The 26,399-nt window shown below is 43.1% G+C and overlaps 1 protein-coding gene across 1 annotated transcript; it reads left to right on the plus strand.

The window, feature by feature from the left end:
- Positions 1 to 13,365: 13,365 nt before the first annotated feature.
- On the plus strand, positions 13,366 to 17,811 carry LOC146496917 (uncharacterized). Its single transcript, XM_085140936.1, has 2 exons — positions 13,366 to 14,625; positions 16,200 to 17,811. Exons 1-2 carry the CDS (start codon positions 14,454 to 14,456, stop codon positions 16,982 to 16,984), a joined length of 957 nt encoding a protein of 318 aa, XP_084997062.1. The 5' UTR covers positions 13,366 to 14,453; the 3' UTR covers positions 16,985 to 17,811.
- Positions 17,812 to 26,399: the final 8,588 nt, after the last annotated feature.

Raw genomic sequence — 26,399 nt, forward strand, 5'->3', positions numbered from 1 at the left:
GTCTTTCACTTTGACAAGGCCACAGTTCTCATGAGTGTTTGACTCAAACTGGTAGTTTCTCTTTGCAGCATAAAAAGGATTTGTCAGACAGACCTCATTGGATCCACCAATACTCAGAACGCTACAGATGAACAGATTCAACTTTCTGAGATTTCCTTACCTGGATGATTGAGCGTGCATCAAGACAACCTAATGGATTCTTTTTAAGTCATGAAGAACTTTGTGCTTTATTGTGAAAAATCTTTCACTTGTTTCAGTTTCAGACAAATCAAAACTTCTGTGATGCTTTAGTGTCTGAAATCAGGCTTCACTCATCAACAGTTTTAAAATATCCTCAAACTGATGTGTATTTTTTTTTTCAAAGTGACCATAGTGAAGAGCTTGAACTTTAAACCTCTTAAACAAGACTGAGACCCTCCTGTGTGCTAACAAACCAGAGGTTTAACAGTGTGTGGCTCCCTCTAGTGGATGTTGTGGAGTATTCTGTTGTCTTTGCTCCAAAGGTTTTTGTACAGAGTTTTGCTGTTTCCTGTCACTGTGGGCGTCACAGCACAGTAGTACACAGCAGAGTCAGACACTGCAGCAGAGGAGATCTCCAGATAAAACTCACTTTTGTCTTGATCTTTTCTAAACTTCAGCTTTTCTGTTTGCTCTGAATAGTAGGCGATGAGAAACTCTGGATGTGAACCAGACTTCTGATGGTACCAGAAGAAGAAAGTGTCAGAGCCTGAATATTTGCAGGAGAGAGTCACAGTGTCTCCTTCCAAACTCATCACTACATCTTTAGATGGTGTCAGTAAATCCTCAGAGGATCCTGAAAACAACAAAGACATATTTCACCATCATGTTTCTGCATCTTTAAACTTAGTTTATAAAAAGTGAATCAATTCAAACAACATCCAAATATTTTCATGTCCATCATCTCCTTTTACATCTCACTCCATCTTTTGATGACTCACCAGTCTGAAAGGAGACGATCATCATCCAAATGAAAAGCAGCAACATGATTTTCTCTTGGACTGAATGAACAATAGAGAGAACACAGCAGCTCTTCAGCTCCTAAATGAAGCCTTTCATATTCACTGCTGTAGCTCCTCCTCCAAAGGCGGCTTCTTCTGGATAGGCTTGGCCCTGGTTTCTGTGGAGCCTGTAAATAAAGAGAGCTTTGAATATGTGACATATTTAGCAGAATGTAGAATAATCTCACTCATGTATTAAACAGCAGAAGTACACGTGTAAACCAGCATCAACACTGGACTTTAAAGATTCATTTGTAGCTGATTGGTTTCAACAACCTGACACAAGTTTATCATATCAAAGAGAATAAATGGAACAAGCATGAGATGGTCTTCCTGGTTGGACTTTTATCTTCATGTGAGAGATTTTAACTTAAAGAGATAAACCTCTGTTACTCTGTTTATTTTGCTTCTGCTGCATTTTTGCATGTCCTCATCCACTAAATATAAAATAGTGTAAATGAGCAGCTTTTGATGTTTGACAGTTTTTATTGTGTCTGAACGTTCCTGCAGTTGGTTTGTGGTTGATGTGGATTTGCTGCTCATGTGAATCCTCCCACAGTGTTTCATTAGCAGCTGTAACCACAGTGACTCTGATAAAACAGGAATTAGCAGAATCCATCTGATATGAAGCTGTGCTTTGAATACCACTTCCCTCCTCTTTGAAGAGTAGTCAGATATCTGTGTTCAGGTTTTTGTACAGCCTCTTCTACACTTTGTATCACTGTGTTTGTAGAGCACAGTAGTAGAGAGCTGTGTCTGCCAGGGTTAGGGCTGCTATGGTCAGATTAGTTGTTGTTTTTGATGTTTGGGTTTTGTAATGTTTATTAGGTATGTATTCACCACTCCATGATCCTTCTGCTTTCCATAGTATAAACTGAGGAGCCTGAAGGTCAGAATGATGTTTGTACCAGTGAAGGTAAACTATGTCATTACTTGTCTCATAGCTACATGTGAGTTTGACAGATTCTCCTTCTGTTTCAGTGACTTCAGGTTGTTGAGGAGTGATTGAGTCTCCAGCTGTTAGTCCTGGAAAAAGAAAGAAGAAAAGTAGTGAAATGCAGTCTGTATATCTGCTTAATGCAGCAGCTTCAACTAAACTTTAATCCTGTTCTTAAACTCACCTATAATGTGAGATAGAAGCAAAAAGAGGTGCAGCAACATGTCTTTGGAGTTATTAAAGCCAGACAGACAGCACATGAACAATGTTCTTCCACTGCAGCACAATGACCAACAAATAATGTCATTGGATGAGCTCAACCTAAGTGGGCGGGGCCAGTTTAGTAGCTGAGCCAATCAAATAGTTTTGTGCTTCCACAGCAGCTCTGTCTCTGTCTCTGATCTTTACTGCTTCATTTCTCTGTTGTCTTTGTCATCAGTCCAATGACACAAGAATCAGAGGTTTAACAGTGTGTGGCTCCCTCTAGTGGATGTTGTGGAGTATTCTGTTGTCTTTGCTCCAAAGGTTTTTGTACAGAGTTTTGCTGTTTCCTGTCACTGTGGGCCTCACAGCACAGTAGTACACAGCAGAGTCTGTCACTGCAGCAGAGGAGATCTGAAGGTCCATTTGTCTGTTATTATCAACTGCTTTTACATTTAATCCTGAGACTGGATTTAATATTATCTCTCCTGTCCCTGAGTGAGAGATCAGGAACTCTGGTGGTTTTCCAGGATATTGTCGATACCAGAATAAATAATCATTCCCATCTGCAGCTTTGGAGTATCTATAGGACAGAGTAGCAGTGCTGCCTTCTACACTGAACACTTCTTTGTTGGTTGGAGTGAGATCTTCACAGCTGACACCTAAAGGAACAGAAACATGTTTTATTCTTTTATAAATCATCACAATTCAAATGTCTTTCTTTAAACACACAGATTGTAACGTACCTGTTAGAATGGTGAGAATCAGTAAAGAAAGTGCAGAATAGTCCAAAGACAACATGTTGAATGAAGGTAAAGTTTATGGTTTGTGTTGAACTCTGTTGAATGTGGAGGTTTCTCTCTCTTCTAGTTCAGTAACAGCTCAGCTCCTCCCTGAATCTCTGCTCCTCCTCTCTGATCTGGATTTGAACTTCTCTCACTTCCTCCTGCTTTACACACTAGTAGCAGCATCTTCACTTTCAGGTGGAGCTCATATTTCAGCTCTGTGCTGCTTCAGTCCAAAAATAAGAGAGTCTGCATTGCTGGCAGACTGCAGAGGGCCCGGTGGCGCCAGTGTCCGGCAGCCTCGCCTCTGTCAGTGCGCCCCAGGGCGGCTGTGGCTACAATGTAGCTGCCATCACCAGTGTGTGAATGAATGACTGATTGTAGAGTAAAGCGCTTTGGGGTCCTTAGGGACTAAGTAAAGCGTTATACAAATACAGGCCATTTACCATTTAGATTCACAACTGTCCCTCCAGCCAAACGGCCACGTCCCTTAGTAGTCACGAGGATTCTGGCAGATTTTCCCTGCCCAGATTCATGCTATTCGCTAAGATTTCACTAAACACCAACACTCACTCCGTACATCCATTGGTTGACTGTAGAGCACTCCCTGGTTACTCAGCTCAACATTCCCCTGGAACTCCTTCTGGCACCATTACAGGTTTCTGCGCTAAATGGAGCAAAAATCACTAACCAGGCTACTCTCTGGTTCTGTCAGGAAACCATTTTGTTCATGGAGGCTCCTGGTACCCTGTTAGTTCTGGGTCACGCTTCGTTAAAGGTCCATAATCCTAACATTGATTGGGAATGCAATACAATCACCGGTTGGAGTTAGGGGTTGGTTTGGATTATCGATTTATTAAAATCGATTCTGGCTTGGATATCATGATATCGAATCATTAAAATCCTGAATCAATTTTTTTAATATAAATTTATTTTTTTGGACCCGCCGACGGATCAGAATCAGTGAGATGTGACTTTCTCACCCGACGGCACGGACACGGTCGGGGCTGAAAGCGGGTCCTCGCTTTGTGTTTACGCCCTTTTTGCGCTGATTCTAAAGCTGCTAGTTTGATGTCACCTGACACCAGGGAATGAACCGCACAATAACATTTTTGCAAGGAGCGTTGTGGTAGCCATCTCTCATGAGGGTTGTCCGAGAGTCTTCCAGCTCACCACCAACCAGCTTCCTCAGACCTCTTCCAACCCACAGTTCACTTCCCAGGTTCTGTTCAACCGTTGGCACAAAGGTGCGTCTGTCTTCCAGTTTACATCCCCAGACAGACGGTCAGACTGAACCAACCAACCAGGAGCTAGAAAACACCCTGTGTTATCTCATCTCTTCCAAGCAGACGACCTGGTGCAGCCATCTTACTTGGATGGAGTCTGCCCATAACCTCCTCCGCCAAAGGCTACTCTCCATTCGAGACCTCCCTAAAAATACTATAAACCAAAACACCATCCATCCATCTTCCTCCGCTTTATCCGAGGCCGGGTCGCGGGGGCAGCAGCCTAAGCAAAGAGGCCCAGACCTCCTTCTCCCCAGCCACCTCCTCCAGCTTATCCGGGGGAACACCAAGGCGTTCCCAGGCCAGCCGAGAGATAGAATCTCTCCAGCGTGTCCTGGGTCTGCCCCGGGGGCCTCCTCCCGGTGGGACATGCCCGGAAAACCTCACCCAGGAGGCGCCCAGGGGGCATCCTTGTCAGATTCCCGAACCACCTCAGCTGGCTCCTTTCGATGTGGAGCAGCAGCAGCTCTACTCTGAGCCCCTCCCGGATGGCCGAACTTCTCACTCTATCTCTAAGGGAGAGGCCAGCCACCCTTCGGAGGAAGCTCATTTCCGCCGCTTGTATCCGCGATCTCGTTCTTTCGGTCACTACCCACAGCTCGTGGCCATAGGTGAGGGTAGGGACGTAGATCGACCGGTAAATTGAGAGCTTCGCTTTTACACTCAGCTCCCTCTTCACCACGACGGACCGGTGCAGCGTCTGCATTACTGCAGCTGCAGCCCCAATCCGTCTGTCGATCTCCGGCTCCCTTCTCCCATCACTCGCGAACAAGACCCCAAGATACTTGAACTCCTCCACTTGGGGCAGGAACTCATCCCCGACCCGGAGTGGGCACTCCACCCTTTCCGGCTGAGAACCATGGCCTCAGATTTGTAGGTGTTGATCCTCATTCCCGCTGCTTCACACTCGGCTGCGAACCGTTCCATTGCGAGCTGGAGGCCCTCACCCGATGAAGCCAACAGAACCACATCATCCGCAAAAATCATAGATGAGATTCTGAGGCCACCAAAGTGAAAGCCCTCCGCCACTTGGCTGCGCCTAGAAATCCTGTCCATAAAAATTATGAACAGAACCGGTGACAAAGGGCAGCCCTGGCAGAGCCCATCACCCACCGGGAACGAGTCCGACTTATTGCCGGCAATGCGAACCAAGCTCTTGCAACGGTTGTATAGGGATCGAATGGCCCGTAGCAATGGGCCAGAGACCCCATACTCCCGCAACACCTCCCACAGGACACCCCGAGGGACACGGTCGAATGCCTTCTCCAAGTCCACAAAACACATGTAGACTGGTTGGGCAAACTCCCATGCACCCTCAAGTATCCTCGAGAGGATGAAGAGCTGGTCCAGTGTTCCACAACCAGGACGAAAACCGCATTGTTCCTCCTGTATCAGAGGTTCGACTAGCGGACGAACTCTCCTTTCCAGCACCCTGGCATAGACTTTCCCAGGGAGGCTGAGGAAGTCTCCCAGGGAACCAAAACACATTATATTTTATATATTTATAGGATTATAAATATTCAATAACGTGAGCCGTAACAATAATCTTCCAATTCTTTATTTATAGTTCTGTGTCACCTGTCAAAAATTGTGCTTCATACAGGATGTCATTATTTTATAATTGGGTTGCTATTAGTAATGACAACACATCATTAGATGCCTTTAGTAGAGAGACTTTGATCTTGGGTGCTAACAATGAATGTTAAGGTCAAGTGCTTAACCAGCCTCATGTCGTCCCCGGCCTACTATACTATTGTTTAAAGACGATCCATGACACGTTGCAGTGTTTACTGATTTACACAGTTGGTGTGACCTTCACCCGATTTTCACCTAAATTAAATCACCTTAAGCTGTTATTGGTAACAACCATCACAGAAAATGTGAAGATGACATCTTGAAAACTCTGGAAGCTTGACTGCTAACAGATGGACAACAAACAGAAACGATTACATAACCCAAAACCAGAGGTTTAACAGTGTGTGGCTCCCTCTAGTGGATGTTGTGGAGTATTCTGTTGTCTTTGCTCCAAAGGTTTTTGTACAGAGTTTTGCTGTTTCCTGTCACTGTGGGCTGCAGAGCACAGTAGTACACAGCAGAGTCAGACACTGCAGCAGAGGAGATCTCCAGATGAAACTCCTGTTTTTCTTTCTCGTGTATTAACTTCAGCTTTTCTGTTTGCTTTGAATAATCTGCTATGAGAAGCTGTGGATGTGAACCAGACTTCTGATGGTACCAGTAAAGTGAATATACAGAGCCTGAATATTTGCAGGAGAGAGTCACAGTGTCTCCTTCCAAACTCATCACTACATCTTTAGATGGTGTCAGTAAATCCTCAGAGGATCCTGAAAACAACAAAGACATATTTCACCATCATGTTTCTGCATCTTTAAACTTAGTTTATAAAAAGTGAATCAATTCAAACAACATCCAAATATTTTCATGTCCATCATCTCCTTTTACATCTCACTCCATCTTTTGATGACTCACCAGTCTGAAAGGAGACGATCATCATCCAAATGAAAAGCAGCAACATGATTTTCTCTTGGACTGAATGAACAATAGAGAGAACACAGCAGCTCTTCAGCTCCTAAATGAAGCCTTTCATATTCACTGCTGTAGCTCCTCCTCCAAAGGCGGCTTCTTCTGGATCGGCTTGGCCCTGGTTTCTGAGGAGCCTGTAAATAAAGAGAGCTTTGAATATTTGAAATATTTAGCAGAATGTAGAATAATCTCACTCATGTATTAAACAGCAGAAGTACACGTGTAAACCAGCATCAACACTGGACTTTAAAGATTCATTTGTAGCTGATTGGTTTCAACAACCTGACACAAGTTTATCATATCAAAGCCTGATTAGAAAAATCCTTTTCCACTGTTTTCTGCACAAAGTGAAGCTTTGGATGTAAAGCATCAGCTGTTGGTAGCTCTTCCTAAATGTCTCATACTTGGCAAGTTATAAATCTGTAGCAGTGAAAATAAATACAGAGTTCAGTATCAGCTCTATTAGATATCACAGGCGTTTCTTTAGACTCAGTAATGATGAAGTTATTGAGTGATGTGCATTACTGGGTAGAAATCATTCTCCAGCTTCCTGAAGGTCTTTCAAAGTTTTCCTTGGACATTGGCTGCTTGTTCACTCATTTTCAGTCCAGTCCTTGTACCTGATCATTTTCAGGGGAATGTTTTTGATTGTCAAGACTCTAAACACTGAGTAATGAATCCTTCAAGCATAAAATGCTCCTAACTCAACACATGAACCAGTGTTTTCTACACAGAACAGAAATAAAGCAAATAACCAGTTTCATGTTGTATATTTGGACTCTTATTTATTCGACTGTGTTACAAAAAAGACAAATATTCACATTTTGTTGGATGAATCTATAAAAAATGCAAAAGATCATCAGTTCAGTTCGACATAATAAAATATTTCTACATCAGTAAGGTGATTCTCAAACAGCTGTTAGCTTGAAATTTGAATTTTATTTAAATATGAGAACAAAGAGTTCTTACTGTTTTTATTTTATACAACATAAATTCTGCAAAAGAATAAAAACTGAGCTGAAGACTTTTAGCTTCATGTGAGAGATTTTAACTTAAAGAGATAAACCTCTGTTACTCTGTTTATTTTGCTTCTGCTGCATTTTTGCATGTCCTCATCCACTAAATATAAAATAATGTAAATGAGCAGCTTTTGATGTTTGACAGTTTTTATTGTGTCTGAACGTTCCTGCAGTTGGTTTGTGGTTGATGTGGATTTGCTGCTCATGTGAATCCTCCCACAGTGTTTCATTAGCAGCTGTAACCACAGTGACTCTGATAAAACAGGAATTAGCAGAATCCATCTGATATGAAGCTGTGCTTTGAATACCACTTCCCTCCTCTTTGAAGAGTAGTCAGATATCTGTGTTCAGGTTTTTGTACAGCCTCTTCTACACTTTGTATCACTGTGTTTGTAGAGCACAGTAGTAGAGAGCTGTGTCTGCCAGGGTTAGGGCTGCTATGGTCAGATTAGTTGATCGATCTGAAGTTTCTGATCCATATCGTTTATCAGGAATATATTGAGCTGTCTGCTGTTTCCCTCCTTTCCAGAGTATAAACTGAGGAGCCTGAAGGTCAGAATGATGTTTGTACCAATAAAGGTCAGCATACTCTGATGTTGTCTCATAGCTACATGTGAGTTTGACAGATTCTCCTTCTGTTTCAGTGACTTCAGGTTGTTGAGGAGTGATTGAGTCTCCAGCTGTTAGTCCTGGAAAAAGAAAGAAGAAAAGTAGTGAAATGCAGTCTGTATATCTGCTTAATGCAGCAGCTTCAACTAAACTTTAATCCTGTTCTTAAACTCACCTATAATGTGAGATAGAAGCAAAAAGAGGTGCAGCAACATGTCTTTGGAGTTATTAAAGCCAGACAGACAGCACATGAACAATGTTCTTCCACTGCAGCACAATGACCAACAAATAATGTCATTGGATGAGCTCAACTTCAGTGGGCGGGGCCAGTTTAGTAGCTGAGCCAATCAAATAGTTTTGTGCTTCCACAGCAGCTCTGTCTCTGTCTCTGATCTTTACTGCTTCATTTCTCTGTTGTCTTTGTCATCAGTCCAATGACACAAGAATCAGAGGTTTAACAGTGTGTGGCTCCCTCTAGTGGATGTTGTGGAGTATTCTGTTGTCTTTGCTCCAAAGGTTTTTGTACAGAGTTTTGCTGTTTCCTGTCACTGTGGGCTGCAGAGCACAGTAGTACACAGCAGAGTCAGTCACTGCAGCAGAGGAGATCTGAAGGTCCATTTGTCTGTTATTATCAACTGCTTTTACATTTAATCCTGAGACTGGATTTAATATTATCTCTCCTGTCCCTGAGTGAGAGATCAGGAACTCTGGTGGTTTTCCAGGATATTGTCGATACCAGAAGAAGGAATCTGTACCATCAGCAGCTTTGGAGTATCTATAGGACAGAGTAGCAGTGCTGCCTTCTACACTGAACACTTCTTTGTTGGTTGGAGTGAGATCTTCACAGCTGACACCTAAAGGAACAGAAACATGTTTTATTCTTTTATAAATCATCACAATTCAAATGTCTTTCTTTAAACACACAGATTGTAACGTACCTGTTAGAATGGTGAGAATCAGTAAAGAAAGTGCAAAATAGTCCAAAGACAACATGTTGAATGAAGGTAAAGTTTATGGTTTGTGTTGAACTCTGTTGAATGTGGAGGTTTCTCTCTCTTCTAGTTCAGTAACAGCTCAGCTCCTCCCTGAATCTCTGCTCCTCCTCTCTGATCTGGATTTGAACTTCTCTCACTTCCTCCTGCTTTACACACTAGTAGCAGCATCTTCACTTTCAGGTGGAGCTCATATTTCAGCTCTGTGCTGCTTCAGTCCAAAAATAAGAGAGTCTGCATTGCTGGCAGACTGCAGAGGGCCCGGTGGCGCCAGTGTCCGGCAGCCTCGCCTCTGTCAGTGCGCCCCAGGGCGGCTGTGGCTACAATGTAGCTGCCATCACCAGTGTGTGAATGAATGACTGATTGTAGAGTAAAGCGCTTTGGGGTCCTTAGGGACTAAGTAAAGCGTTATACAAATACAGGCCATTTAAAATTACATTCACAACTGTCCCTCCAGCCAAACGGCCACGTCCCTTAGTAGTCACGAGGATTCTGGCAGATTTTCCCTGCCCAGATTCATGCTATTCACTAAGATTTCACTAAACACCAACACTCACTCCGTACATCCATTGGTTGACTGTAGAGCACTCCCTGGTTACTCAGCTCAACATTCCCCTGGAACTCCTTCTGGCACCATTACAGGTTTCCACGCTAAATGGAGCAAAAATCACTAACCAGGCTACTCTCTGGTTCTGTCAGGAAACCATTTTGTTCATGGAGGCTCCTGGTACCCTGTTAGTTCTGGGTCATGCTTCGTTAAAGGTCCATAATCCTAACATTGATTGGGAATGCAATACAATCACCGGTTGGAGTTAGGGGTGGGTTTGGATTATCGATTTATTAAAATCGATTCTGGCTTGGATATCATGATATCGAATCATTAAAATCCTGAATCAATTTTTTTAATATAAATTTATTTCTTTGGACCCGCCGACGGATCAGAATCAGTGAGATGTGACTTTCTCACCCGACGGCACGGACACGGTCGGGGCTGAAAGCGGGTCCTCGCTTTGTGTTTACGCCCTTTTTGCGCTGATTCTAAAGCTGCTAGTTTGATGTCACCTGACACCAGGGAATGAACCGCACAATAACATTTTTGCAAGGAGCGTTGTGGTAGCCATCTCTCATGACGGATGTCCGAGAGTCTTCCAGCTCACCACCAACCAGCTTCCTCAGACCTCTTCCAACCCACAGTTCACTTCCAGGTCTGTCAAGAGTTCTGTTCAACCGTTGGCACAAAGGTGAGTCTGTCTTCCAGTTTACATCCCCAGACAGACGGTCAGACTGAACCAACCAACCAGGAGCTAGAAAACACCCTGTGTTATCTCATCTCTTCCAACCAGATGTTACATCCCCCAGGAGGAAGTCTCTTCTCCCTACTAACCTTTTGTTTTGTCCAGGCTCCACCTCCTCTGTCCTGATTGGATGCTGCGCAGAGTCTGGCTAATTGGTAATCAGCAGAGCACTACTTAAGACCTGTGGAGCTGTGCTTCTGGGCCCTCTGGCCATTTTGGTTGCCATACCTGTGCAGGCTTGCATGCCTTTGTAACTTGTATGAGCATTGTTGTTTTCATGTTCAGACTGCTTGTAGGGGAGAGCTGCCTTTTGCTTTGACACCCTGTTTTCTCCTGGTTATGTGTTGTTAGGTAGGTTATGGTTATAGGTTGTATATTTTGTTTCTTTGGAGTTAGGTAAGTTTCTTTTATTTCTACATCAGGGATGTTTTGTTTGTTATGTTGGCTCTCCCTGACGTTATACCTCAGTCTGAACCCAAATCTCATCACCAGCATTAAATAAACCTTCTACACTTACCATCTTGGCTCCTCCTTCTCTATCCACCTTTATGTTCGTCCCTTCAACCCCCTAGACTAGCCAGGGGACGTAACACAGACGACCTGGAGCAGCCAGCTCACTTGGATGGAGTCTGCCCGTAACCTCCTCCACCAAAGGCTACTCTCCATTCGAGACCTCCCTAAAAATACTATAAACCAAAACACATTATATTCATTTATATGATTATAAATATTCAATAACGTGAGCCGTAACAATAATCTTCCAATTCTTTATTTATAGTTCTGTGTCACCTGTCAAAAATTGTGCTTCATACAGGATGTCATTATTTTATAATTGGGTTGCTATTAGTAATGACAACACATCATTAGATGCCTTTAGTAGAGAGACTTTGATCTCGGGTGCTAACAATGAATGTTAAGGTCAAGTGCTTCACCAGCCTCATGTCCTCCCCGGCCTACTATACTATTGTTTAAAGACGATCCATGACACGATGCAGTGTTTATTGATTTACACAGTTGGTGTGACCTTCACCCGATTTTCACCAAAATTAAATCACCTTGAGCTGTTATTGGTAACAACCATCACAGAAAATGTGAAGATGACATCTTGAAAACTCTGGAAGCTTGACTGCTAACAGATGGACAACAAACAGAAACGATTACATAACCCAAAACCAGAGAAGTGTAACTGTGTGTGGCTCCCTCTAGTGGATGTTGTGGAGTATTCTGTTGTCTTTGCTCCAAAGGTTTTTGTACAGAGTTTTGCTGTTTCCTGTCACTGTGGGCTGCACAGCACAGTAGTACACAGCAGAGTCTGTCACTGCAGCAGAGGAGATCTCCAGATAAAACTCCTTTTTTTGATCGTCATGTATAAACTTCAGCTTTTCTGTTTTCTCTGAATAGTAGGCGATGAGAAACTCTGGATGTGAATTAGGTTTCTGTTTGTACCAGAAGAAGTAAGTGTCAGAGCCTGAATATTTGCAGGAGAGAGTCACAGTGTCTCCTTCCAAACTCATCACTACATCTTTAGATGGTGTCAGTAAATCCTCAGAGGATCCTGAAAACAACAAAGACATATTTCACCATCATGTTTCTGCATCTTTAAACTTAGTTTATAAAAAGTGAATCAATTCAAACAACATCCAAATATTTTCATGTCCATCATCTCCTTTTACATCTCACTCCATCTTTTGATGACTCACCAGTCTGAAAGGAGACGATCATCATCCAAATGAAAAGCAGCAACATGATTTTCTCTTGGACTGAATGAACAATAGAGAGAACACAGCAGCTCTTCAGCTCCTAAATGAAGCCTTTCATATTCACTGCTGTAGCTCCTCCTCCAAAGGCGGCTTCTTCTGGATCGGCTTGGCCCTGGTTTCTGTGGAGCCTGTAAATAAAGAGAGCTTTGAATATGTGACATATTTAGCAGAATGTAGAATAATCTCACTCATGTATTAAACAGCAGAAGTACACGTGTAAACCAGCATCAACACTGGACTTTAAAGATTCATTTGTAGCTGATTGGTTTCAACAACCTGACACAAGTTTATCATATCAAAGAGAATAAATGGAACAAGCATGAGATGGTCTTCCTGGTTGGACTTTTAGCTTCATGTGAGAGATTTTAACTTAAAGAGATAAACCTCTGTTACTCTGTTTATTTTGCTTTTGCTGCATTTTTGCATGTCCTCATCCACTAAATATAAAATAGTGTAAATGAGCAGCTTTTGATGTTTGACAGTTTTTATTGTGTCTGAACGTTCCTGCAGTTGGTTTGTGGTTGATGTGGATTTGCTGCTCATGTGAATCCTCCCACAGTGTTTCATTAGCAGCTGTAACCACAGTGACTCTGATAAAACAGGAATTAGCAGAATCCATCTGATATGAAGCTGTGCTTTGAATACCACTTCCCTCCTCTTTGAAGAGTAGTCAGATATCTGTGTTCAGGTTTTGTACAGCCTCTTCTACACTTTGTATCACTGTGTTTGTAGAGCACAGTAGTAGAGAGCTGTGTCTGCCAGGGTTAGGGCTGCTATGGTCAGATTAGTTGATGTTGGTGATGTTTGGGATCCATATCGATTATCAGGAATATATTCAGATGTTCCCCCCTTTCCTCTTTTCCAGAGTATAAACTGAGGAGCCTGAAGGTCAGAATGATGTCTGTACCAATAAAGGTCAGCATACTCTGATGTTGTCTCATAGCTACATGTGAGTGTGACAGATTCTCCTTCTGTTTCAGTGACTTCAGGTTGTTGAGGAGTGATTGAGTCTCCAGCTGTTAGTCCTGGAAAAAGAAAGAAGAAAAGTAGTGAAATGCAGTCTGTATATCTGCTTAATGCAGCAGCTTCAACTAAACTTTAATCCTGTTCTTAAACTCACCTATAATGTGAGATAGAAGCAAAAAGAGGTGCAGCAACATGTCTTTGGAGTTATTAAAGCCAGACAGACAGCACATGAACAATGTTCTTCCACTGCAGCACAATGACCAAGGTTCAGTGGGCGGGGCCAATTACATTTTGACAGTTTCAGTTCATCTCAGCCAATCAAATAGTTTTGTGCCTCCACAGCAGCTCCTGTTTCCTGCTTCTTTTCTCTTTCATCTTTGTCATCAACCCAATGACACAAAAACATATGTGAACTGCTTCAGTCTTTCCAGTCATGTCAAGGCTTCCGAGGTCTTCAGTGAAATGATGACTGCTGTATCTTACACCATCCATTGATCGGTTTAAGGAGGCAGTGGATTCAAGATAGGAATCGTGGTAAAGTTCAATGTAAGAAAACCATTCAGATAATTTAAAAACAGAAAAGCAAAATTCAAATGATAATATTTGTGATTTTCTTGTTTTTCATGGATGTAGAAAAAACATTGTTTTCAGCTAAAACTGATTTGAAACAGAGAGGAATCTTCGACAGCGGAACAGTTAAAGGTAAATGCTCTCTGCCGGAACAACAACCGTGTGACACCAAGCGGAAATAAAGAAAGGAAAGGCGCGTGTGTGAACAGAGCCGAGAGTGTGGGACCGAAAAAAGTCAGCACATCACTGTGGTGTTAGCGGCTTTGCAGACTCCCCGAGCTCTCTGTAATACTTTACATTCATTAATAAGAGAGAGAGAGAGGGAGGTGCGTTAACAGTCCCGCTCTGGCGGAGCTTTATCACGTAACACCAGGCGGAAGTAAACAAAAAAGGCGCTAAAACTGTTAGCTATCCTCTTGTGTGCCTGAGCAGAGATTCTTCTGTTGTGTTGTGTGTGAGCTGTGTCAGCAACAATGCCTTCAGTTCAGTATCTGAGAGAGTTTATCAACGAGCGACTAACTGCTGCTGCTGAACAAATATTCTTGGAGTTTGAAAAAACGATCGTCCAGTACGAGGAAGAGATCGACCGTCAGCGCAGACTGCTGGATATCACCTGGAAACCCGAAATCAAGCTGCACAGGACAGGTGAGTGTCCCTCTGAGGGAGGATCCTGATCACAGCTCTGCGGGACGTTTCTGATTGTGAGGGTTAATAAAAACTCGACTGCATCTTTTGCAGTCTGGTGACGATCAATGTTGGGTTCATTTAGAGAGAAAAGAAAAATATGCTCAGAGTGGATTTTCTTAAATTTATTAAGCAGTTGAAGGCTCAAGTTAAAAAAATAAATAAAACAAAACAACTGCTTCCCAAACAATCCAGCCTTGTGGGGATTTGAACAGCCGGTTCCGCTTTGATAAGTCAGGGCCAAGCCAGCTCCAATCAGCAACAACCCTGTTACCATGGTTCCGAATAGGTAGATATCTTCAGCACTGAGGCCCAGACTTCTCGTTGAGAAAAGGGAGTCAATTGCATTTAGGGACCAGTTGATCAAATCCGTAAATCCTCTTTTAGGTTTTAGAGAACAGACTGTGAGAGAGTGTTCAGGGAAAAGTAATACAAAAAACACGAGACTAGACAAGGACACAGGAGGCTAAGCAGGGAAGCTAAGGGAGAGGAGGAGGAGAGGAGAAAAGTGCGACCGCCTTCGTCAAGAGCAAAGAGAAGTTGATAGAGCCAGAGCCGGATGTTTGTCAGAAGGTAATCTGACTCTATCAACTTCATGCACTATGGCACTTGGCCACAGGTGGCGCTAGTTGACTTGCCTACGTTTGAGTGCACACAAAGTAAACTGCACGTTTCAGTTGTGTGGTGAAGACGCTGAAATAGAAGTAGTAAAACATACGAGGGGAATGATAACGAAGACAAGATTCTCCAGTAACTTAGTTTGCTGTTTCAGAAAGCTGCTGATCTCAGACATGCACAGCTTCAGCTGCATGAAGAGCACATGAGATTTTCTCTGACAGCATTAAATTAAACCCGATTAAGGTCAAAGGTAATCGTTTATATGTTGAACTAAAGGCTTCAATCTAGAATTTCTCCAATATCTACAATATTGTATTATTTACCATAAAGTACTTGAGAGTCATTCATACCAGAGTAACCAGAGAGGATGTATATTTAACCCTCTGGGTCCACGGAATAATTGGCCATTTTAACTACTTTTGATTTTTCCTCTACATTTCACTGTTAAGAAAAAAGAAAAAGTTTACTTTGCTTTGTTTGGTATCTTCTTTTTTTTTTTAGCCTCAGGCCTGACAGCCGGAGGTGTATCACTCCACCTGGAGACAGCGTTTGCTCTGTAATCTGCCTTTGGTGGCTTTTTGGCAGCAACTGTAACATTCAGCAGTTGCATCATTGTTTCAACACACACAACAAAGCTATTGACTACACTACACACTAACTACACGCTCCAAATATCATAAATCTCTCACATCACAATGTGCATGCTAGCGGCTAATGTAGCTAACAAATTACCAACATAGTGCTGTTAGATGTTGTAGAAATATAACATTTTTTGTTTGTTTGGGGGGTTTGGGTTTTTGTTTTTTTGTTTTTATAAATAGGAGCAATGTGGTTGTATTTACCTTAATTTAATGAGTCATTAGTGGGAGCAGCCGGGCTACATAAAAACTAAAGGTCGGCGATTTTTGTCCTGCCAGAACTCCCACAGCAGCCTGTCTGTAAGGACGAGGAGGTTCTCCCTGAGCCGCAGCTCTGGAGCCAGGAGAGGAACTCTCTGCACCAGGAGGAACCAGAACTTCCACATATTAAAGAGGAACAGGAGGAACTCTGCACCAGTCAGGAGGGTGAGCAGGTTGGACTGAAGGAGGAGATTGATACCTTTATTGTGACTGCTGCTGAGGAAAGAGACCACCATGAACCAGAAGCAAACAGTAACCAGCTCCCTTCTCAAACCTCTCCTATAGATGAGAGCCAAAATCACAGAGGAAGTAGGAATTTAGACTCAGGGACAAATAGTAACTTAGAAAGTCAGAGTAATTCTGACACAGGTAAAGAGTCTATAACATGTAATCTTTGTGGAAAATCATTTAAGTACAAGTACAGAATGACTCGACATCAGTTAATCCACACAGGTGAGAAACCATATTCTTGTAAAATATGTGGGAAAAGTTTTACGCGAAGCAGTGCTGTGACCATACACATGAGAATGCATACAGGTGAGAGACCGTACCATTGTAAAACATGCAGGAAAGTGTTCTCAAGTAGTAGTCATTTATCGGCACACAGTAGAACGCACACAGTTGAGAGACCGTATAATTGTAAAACATGTGGGAAGATGTTCAAATCTAGCAGTCATATATGGCGCCACATGAAAACGCACACGGGTGAGAGACCGTATCATTGCACAACATGTGGGAAAATGTTCACATCTAGCAGTCATTTATGGCGCCACATGAAAATTCACACAGGTGAGAAATCGTAGTCTTGAAACATTTAGAGAACAATGTCCGAGAAGCCAAGCGTGGAAGAATATTTGAGAATTTATACAGGTTCACATGAGTACTTTCAGAGTTTAGATACCTTTAAATACCATGTTTATCATGTATAAGGCAGATTTAACCCTGTAAGACCCAATCCATCAATTCTAAAAAAAAAAAAAAAAATTTTTGGCGGGGGGCAGAGATGTTTAATAACCCTTATAACAAAATCCACATTTTTAATGTCATGTTGTTTATGATATATAATAGAAATATACTTTTTGTTTCACTTTTGATACATTTGATGTTTTTGTTTTGATGAGATAGATCTTAGAAACTAATGTAGCAAATATGATACTGAGGGTGTTATAGGGTTAATCTGTTCTCATCAAATGTGTCAATGAAAATATGGTGACTGTCAAAAAATGAATTTTAGCTGTTTTATTTATTGATATATTTCTCTGTGGCAAAGTTGAAACTCAATTTGAAGTACAACATTCTGGAACGGCCATCTCAGTCCCTAGACCTGAATATTATTGAAATCTGTGGTGTGAGTTAAAGAGAGCTGTCCATGCTCAGAAGCCATCAAATCTGAATGAACTAGAGATGTTCTGTAAAGAGGAACAGTCCAAAATACCTCCAACCACAATCCAGACTCTCATTGGAACCTACAGGAAGCGTTTAGAGGCTGGAATTTCTGCAAAAGGCGGATCTACTAAATATTGATTTCATATCTTTTTTTGTGGAGCCAAATTTATGCACCTGCCTGATTTTGTTTAAACAATTCTTGCACACTTTCTGTAAATCCAATAAACTTAACTCACTTCTCAAATATCACTGTGTGTGTCTCCTATATGATGTATTTAACTGACATTTTTTTATTGTAACAACCAATGATTTATACAGGAAAATAATGACTATTAACAAGGTTGCCCAAACTTTTGCGTCTCACTGTATCACTTTTGGTTATTCCATTCATTAAGGATGACATATTTTTTCATTTTTGTTTTTTGTCGTTTTTTAACTTTTGAGTTTTGTAAGAATGTAGGCGTGTTGTGCTAATGGGATCATCAGGTTGGGTAGGCAGGACCAGCATGGGGGAGGGTCTTTGTTTTGTTGTGTTTTATGTACACGGCAGTAACTAATGGATGAATATTTTGACAGTAGTAAAGCAGAAAGTTTCGAGGGGATGATTGTGTCCCTTGGAATCTTCGAGCCTTGCTCAAAGACCTCGTTCCTGTAGCTGCACAGGTGTTTCTCTGCTCGTCAGCACAGTGTGTGGAAAAGGTGTTTTCCCTGCATCATGGGGACCTTCCAGAGCTCATCTTTTATCCAGCACCACTTTACAAGAGAGGGTTTAAAAAATTGACTAAAATAGACTAGGGTTAAATGAAGATAATGGTTTACTTGCGTTGTACTTGTATCCTTTCTAACCGTTGAATAGATTTTTATAGGTTATTTCTGTTAGCTTCTGCATGCATTAAATTGAAGCCCACCTGCCATTACTCTATTTCATTACTCGGACTCCTCCCACCTGAATGCGGTCATTATAAAGCCACTTGAGCTCGGTCCTTAAGATGTTTCAGATTGGGGATGGGCGATATGGCCAAAATTCATATCTCGATATTCTGGAACCTGATTGGCTCAAAGAAGGTGGGGGAGAAGCTGACTGGACTAACATGATGATGTCAGCAAAGAGACTGACCGTGTGGGAAAGTGGCAGTAATGTCTGAAATGCAGATTAGCGATTACAGACCTTCCCAAACAAACTTACACATAAGCGTCATACTAATGAAGGAGAGAAAATACCTGAAAACGACAAGAGGTCTTGAATAATTCCTAATAATGGAAGCTTTCCGCTGGAATTTTCAAACCGAATCTGTGATGATCACATGGGATGTTGTTTTTAGATAGAATACATGTATTTAAATAAGCCGGTTTTGCATTTTAGCTGTATTCATGTTTTTTCTTTGCACGTACTATGAATCCCAGTTCCCTCCTCTTTGAAGAGTAGTCCGATATCTGTGACCTGTGACCAATCCTGCAGCAGCTCTCCCCCCACTTCAGGACACCTACACCAGGAGATGCCGGACTAGAGCAGCGCAGATACTGAAGGACCGTCCCATCCTGGCAACGAACTGTTCCAACTTCTGCAATCCGGAATGCTCTTTCTCTAACCCCGCCCCTTTTTTCTTTGCACAAGTTGAGGAGCATGTCAGGTTACATTTCACTGTGTGTTATACTTGTATAACTATGCATGTGACAAATAAAGAATCTTGAACCTTGAACAAACAAATAAACCCAGGTGTTCGTGGCAGTTTTTTACAGCTCAGGAGCATTTCTAAACGCAAAACTTTCTTGTGATCTAAAGATCTGAAAGAGAGTATTACTTTGATACTTGGCTGCCAGCTAAATACAGAATCTACCTCAAGGTTCTATTATTTGTTTAAACAAATAATGAATAGTGAAGTGTAACCTTGGGCCAAGGTTGGCGCAATGTTACACTTCAGATCTCCTTCAGATCTCCTCAAGCCTATAGTGTTGTAAATGACCTACTAATTTTATTCAGGTCTGTTGCAGCAGGGACACATGGAAAAGTTTCAGGACATCTTGCTCACTTGTCTCGACTTGAATCAGTTGTTTAACAGTGTGTGGCTCCCTCTAGTGGATGTTGTGGAGTATTCTGTTGTCTTTGCTCCAAAGGTTTTTGTACAGAGTTTTGCTGTTTCCTGTCACTGTGGGCTGCAGAGCACAGTAGTACACAGCAGAGTCTGTCACTGCAGCAGAGGAGATCTGAAGAGTCATCAGTGTTTTGTCTCCACTCACATTAAAAGTTATTCCAGGGACTGGATCTGACAGTTTCACTCCTGTTCCTAAGTGAGAGATCAGGAACTCTGGTGGTTTTCCAGGATATTGTCGATACCAGAATAAATAATCATTCCCATCAGCAGCTTTGGAGTATTTATAGGACAGAGTAGCAGTGCTGCCTTCTACACTGAACACTTCTTTGTTGGTTGGAGTGAGATCTTCACAGCTGACACCTAAAGGAACAGAAACATGTTTTATTCTTTTATAAATCATCACAATTCAAATGTCTTTCTTTAAACACACAGATTGTAACGTACCTGTTAGAATGGTGAGAATCAGTAAAGAAAGTGCAAAATAGTCCAAAGACAACATGTTGAATGAAGGTAAAGTTTATGGTTTGTGTTGAACTCTGTTGAATGTGGAGGTTTCTCTCTCTTCTAGTTCAGTAACAGCTCAGCTCCTCCCTGAATCTCTGCTCCTCCTCTCTGATCTGGATTTGAACTTCTCTCACTTCCTCCTGCTTTACACACTAGTAGCAGCATCTTCACTTTCAGGTGGAGCTCATATTTCATTAGGCTCCAGCTTCCCTGCATCACTGAATTGGATAAGCTGAAAATGGATGTATCAGAATCAGAATACTTTATTGATCCCTGGGGGAAATTATTTAATGGATAATTAATTATTCACTGTTAAGTCGAAACAAAAACACTTTCAGAACAAAAAATCTTCAGAAAACTGGAGAACTATTCTTCATGACCACGTTGAAAATCACGATGAGGTCTGTCTGCTTGGAAGCTGAAGTAGAAAAAGGTCTACCTCGTCACTTTTACACAGAGCTGATTGTCTCACATGAACCTGATCTCCAGGTCATATTTTCCTTTCTTCCTGCTTTATTCTGATTTACTAACCAGTCGTTTCACTTTAGTGTTTCCCCTGACTGATCCATTTCTGCTGGTAAACATTGTTTCAATTGTGTGGTTGGCAGGAAGTGGACCCAAACGCAGGACTCAGGAGAGAAGACTTGAACTCAAAAACCTGCTTCAATGCTGATTATTCACAGGAATAACAAGAGACCAAAAGCTCCTGCAGGGACGAGGAATCAGAGTAGACACGTCTAAGGAAACCACAGAGCAGAAAAACACAAAGCTTTGAGTCAGCATGATAATGATCAGAGGGAGACTGTGACAATACAGACATGTGGGATAACAAGGGGATTTCTCTGCTCTGCCTCTTGACGAAGGCGGTCACACTTTTCTGCTCCCCCTCTCCCTTAGCTTCCCTGCTTAGCCTCTTGTGTCCCTGTCTAGTCTTGTGTTTTTTGTATTACTTTCCCTGAACAGTCTCTCACAGTCTGTTCTCTAAAACCTAAAAGAAGAATTATGGATTTGATCAACATGTCCCTGAATGCTACTGACACCCTTTTCTCAACGAGAAGTCTGGGCTCGGGTGAGCCTGAGTGTCCTGGAGGTGCTTTCCCTGCCGGATACACGATGGACGGGTGGCAGAATTGGAGGGTCGTGTGCCTGGCGGGACTGTCGATCGAGGACGCTGAAGATATCGACCTATTCGGAACCATGGTAACAGGGTTCTTGCTGATCGGAGCTGGCTTGGCCCTGACTTATCGGAGAATTAAGAAAGCGAAACCGGCTGTTCAAAGCCCCACAAGGCTGCTGTGGTGTGAATAAGGCATGGCAGGACCAAAGATCATAATTTAGAGCCATTTTATTGATTTCACATCACACCACAACACACCCAAACCCCTGAGTCCCCGTGTTTTTAACTAGGCGGGCGTGATTAAGGATGCCGTGCAGGTGCGTCCGCCCTCCCTGCGCGGCACCACAGACCACACCCCACCACAGCTGCCCGCTGGGATTGAAACGATGGGACGAGGCGCGACGTCTCAGAATGGGCTCATTGAGTGCAGCACAGATCGAATCTTGGAGAAGCTTACGGCTGCCATGAACACTCAGAATAAGACCTCTGAGTGCAAATTGGATCACATCTTGGAGAAGCTCACTGCGGTCGTGAGTTCTCAGAATCGGCTCTTTGAGCACAAGAATGACAACATCATGGAGCGTAAGGTTGATAACATCATGGAGAAGCTCGCGGCTCTCCAACGGGAGATTGAGAGACCAGTGTTGGTCTGTTAGAACAGCTTTGAAATTCATATGAGTTGTTCGCACTAAAGTAAAAACCACCATCACTTCATGCGGATATGCCTTCAGCACTGTGGTCTCAAGGCTGGAGCTGAACAACAACACCCTGATAACGACTGTGTTGAGACTGTTCTTCCTATCTCATGCAAGGCCACCTGGGTTGGCTGGAAGACTGTTTACTTAGCCTGGCAGGGCGAAGGACACTGTCTCAGCTGAACTCTGGACACACACACACATATATACACATGCAGATATACACTCATCCCCCCTCCAAACGCCTTCGACGCTTATTCCCTTCCGCTCAAGAAGACCAGCGCACAGGATGTGCTGTCTACACTGGCTGTCTCTCACCCTTTACCCCCCCCGGCTGCTTGTCATGTGTTTCTTTGGTGTATTAAGAGTTTTTCATGTGCAGAGGTGTTTTTTCTGTTCTCTGATCTCCCTGTTGGAGCTCAGTCTGGGGGGAGTTATTTTTTCTCCTTATCTTTCCTCATGTGGTGCATTTTAGCCACAGCCACCCTGGGGCGCACTGACAGAGGTGAGGCTGCCGGACACTGGCGCCACCGGGCCCTCTGACCACCACCAGTAGTCAACGGGTGAAGTGTCTTGCCCAAGACGACCGAGACTGTCCGAGCTGGGGCTCAAACCGGCAACCTTCAGATTACAAGACGAACTCCCAACTCTTGAGCCACGATCGCCCCATCAGGTGAGAGGAAGTCAAACTAAATACAAGACACAGAGGGCAGTCACCAAAATGAAACAGGAAGAGGAACATAACAGAATGTGGAGACAAGATTAACTTCACAACTAAACAGGGAAACAATGGAGACAGGACACAGAGAGACAGACACGGGGACGAGACTGAGGAAACAGAAAGGGAACAGGAAAACAATCAACCTGAAGTCCTCTATCACTAACCTGAGACACAAATACCACAACAGAGAACCAACAAAAGGATCAGGAAAACTCAAAAGCACAAAGAAACCAAAACATTATGAACAGAAACGAGGAGCATAAATTATTAAAAACCAAAAACAAATAATGAAATTACAAAACTCAAAATCCTGATGACTCAGGGACCCTGACAGTTTCCTTATACAGAGAAATGAGGCTGTGTCAGTGTGTCAGAGCTCATTTACAGTGATTTAGATTCAGTAACATACATGTGGTGGCACAAAACAAACTGTGTTTTTCACAACTGAGACCAGAGAGAAGAAGAAGTTTCAGTCACAGTAACAGAATCAGAGGTTTAACAGTGTGTGGCTCCCTCTAGTGGATGTTGTGGAGTATTCTGTTGTCTTTGCTCCAAAGGTTTTTGTACAGAGTTTTGCTGTTTCCTGTCACTGTGGGCCTCACAGCACAGTAGTACACAGCAGAGTCAGACACTGCAGCAGAGGAGATCTGAAGAGTCATCAGTGTTTTGTCTCCACTCACATTAAAAGTGATTCCAGGGACTGGATCTGACAGTTTCCCTCCTGCTCCTAAGTGAGAGATCACGAACTCTGGTGGTTTTCCAGGATATTGTCGATACCAGAAGAAATAATCATTCCCATCAGCAGCTTTGGAGTATTTAAAGGACAGAGTAGCAGTGCTGCCTTCTACACTGAACACTTCTTTGTTGGTTGGAGTGAGATCTTCACAGCTGACACCTAAAGGAACAGAAACATGTTTTATTCTTTTATAAATCATCACAATTCAAATGTCTTTCTTTAAACACACAGATTGTAACGTACCTGTTAGAATGGTGAGAATCAGTAAAGAAAGTGCAAAATAGTCCAAAGACAACATGTTGAATGAAGGTAAAGTTTATGGTTTGTGTTGAACTCTGTTGAATGTGGAGGTTTCTCTCTCTTCTAGTTCAGTAACAGCTCAGCTCCTCCCTGAATCTCTGCTCCTCCTCTCTGATCTGGATTTGAACTTCTCTCACTTCCTCCTGCTTTACACACTAGTAGCAGCATCTTCACTTTCAGGTGGAGCTCATATTTCATTAGGCTCCAGCTTCCCTGCATCACTGAATTGGATAAGCTGCAAATGGATGGATCAGAATCAGAATACTTTATTGATCCCTGGGGGAAATTATTTAATGGATAATTAATTATTCAGTGTTAAGTCGAAACAAAAACACTTTCTGAACAAAAAACCTTCAGAAAACTGGAGAACTATTCTTCATGACCACGTTGAAAATGACGATGAGGTCTGTCTGCTTGGAAGCTGAAGTAGAAAAAGGTGTACCTCGTCACTTTTACACAGAGCTGATTGTCTCACATGAACCTGATCTCCAGGTCATATTTTCCTTTCTTCCTGCTTTATTTTGATTTACTAACCAGTCGTTTCACTTTAGTGTTTCCCCTGACTGATCCATTTCTGCTGGTAAACATTGTTTCAGTTGTGTGGTTGGCAGGAAGTGGACCCAAACGCAGGACTCAGGAGAGAAGACTTGAACTCAAAAACCTGCTTCAATGCTGATTATTCACAGGAATAACAAGAGACCAAAAGCTCCTGCAGGAACGAGGAATCAGAGTAGACACATCTAAGGAAACCACAGAGCAGAAAAACACAAAGCTTTGAGTCAGCATGATAATGATCGGAGGGAGACTGTGACAATACAGACATGTGTGATAACAAGGGGATTTCTCTGCTCTGCCTCTTGACGAAGGCGGTCGCACTTTTCTCCTCCTCCTCTCCCTTAGCTTCCCTGCTTAGCCTCTTGTGTCCTTGTCTAGTCTTGTGTTTTTTGTATTACTTTCCCTGAACACTCTCTCACAGTCTGTTCTCTAAAACCTAAAAGAAGAATTATGGATTTGATCAACATGTCCCTGAATGCAATTGACTCCCTTTTCTCAACGAGAAGTTTGGACTCGGGTGAGCCTGAGTGTCCTGGAGGTGCTTTCCCTGCCGGATACACGATGGACGGGTGGCAGAATTGGAGGGTCGTGTGCCTGGCGGGACTGTCGATCGAGGACGCTGAAGATATCTACCTATTCGGAACCATGGTAACAGGGTTCTTGCTGATCGGAGCTGGCTTGTCCCTGACTTATCGGAGAATTAAGAAAGCGAAACCGGCTGTTCAAAGCCCCACAAGGCTGCTGTGGTGTGAATAAGGCATGGCAGGACCAAAGATCATAATTTAGAGCCATTTTATTGATTTCACATCACACCACAACACACCCAAACCCCTGAGTCCCCGTGTTTTTAACTAGGCGGGCGTGATTAAGGATGCCGTGCAGGTGCGTCCGCCCTCCCTGCGCAGCACCGCAGACCACACCCCACCACAGCTGCCTGCTGGGATTGAAACGATGGGACGAGGCGCGACTTCTCAGAATGGGCTCATTGAGTGCAGCACAGATCGAATCTTGGAGAAGCTTACGGCTGCCATGAACACTCAGAATAAGACCTCTGAGCGCAAATTGGATCACATCTTGGAGAAGCTCACTGCGGTCGTGAGTTCTCAGAATCGGCTCTTTGAGCACAAGAATGACAACATCATGGAGCGTAAGGTTGATAACATCATGGAGAAGCTCGCGGCTCTCCAACGGGAGATTGAGAGACCAGTGTTGGTCTGTTAGAACAGCTTTGAAATTCACATGAGTTGTTCGCACTAAAGTAAAAACCACCATCACTTCATGCAGATACCCCTTCGGCACTGTGGTCTCAAGGCTGGAGCTGAACAACAACACCCTGATAACGACTGTGTTGAGACTGTTCTTCCTATCTCATGCAAGGCCACCTGGGTTGGCTGGAAGACTGTTTACTTAGCCTGGCAGGGCGAAGGACACTGTCTCAGCTGAACTCTGGACACACACACACATATATACACATGCAGATATACACTCATCCCCCCTCCAAACGCCTTCGACGCTTATTCCCTTCCGCTCAAGAAGACCAGCGCACAGGATGTGCTGTCTACACTGGCTGTCTCTCACCCTTTACCCCCCCCGGCTGCTTGTCATGTGTTTCTTTGGTGTATTAAGAGTTTTTCATGTGCAGAGGTGTTTTTTCTGTTCTCTGATCTCCCTGTTGGAGCTCAGTCTGGGGGGAGTTATTTTTTCTCCTTATCTTTCCTCATGTGGTGCATTTTAGCCACAGCCACCCTGGGGCGCACTGACAGAGGTGAGGCTGCCGGACACTGGCGCCACCGGGCCCTCTGACCACCACCAGTAGTCAACGGGTGAAGTGTCTTGCCCAAGACGACCGAGACTGTCCGAGCTGGGGCTCGAACCGGCAACCTTCAGATTACAAGACGAACTCCCAACTCTTGAGCCACGATCGCCCCATCAGGTGAGAGGAAGTCAAACTAAATACAAGACACAGAGGGCAGTCACCAAAATGAAACAGGAAGAGGAACATAACAGAATGTGGAGACAAGATTAACTTCACAACTAAACAGGGAAACAATGGAGACAGGACACAGAGAGACAGACACGGGGACGAGACTGAGGAAACAGAAAGGGAACAG

This window comes from Neolamprologus multifasciatus, chromosome 18 (genome assembly GCF_963576455.1).
Source record: "Neolamprologus multifasciatus chromosome 18, fNeoMul1.2, whole genome shotgun sequence".
In the NCBI taxonomy this organism is placed as follows: domain Eukaryota; kingdom Metazoa; phylum Chordata; class Actinopteri; order Cichliformes; family Cichlidae; genus Neolamprologus; species Neolamprologus multifasciatus.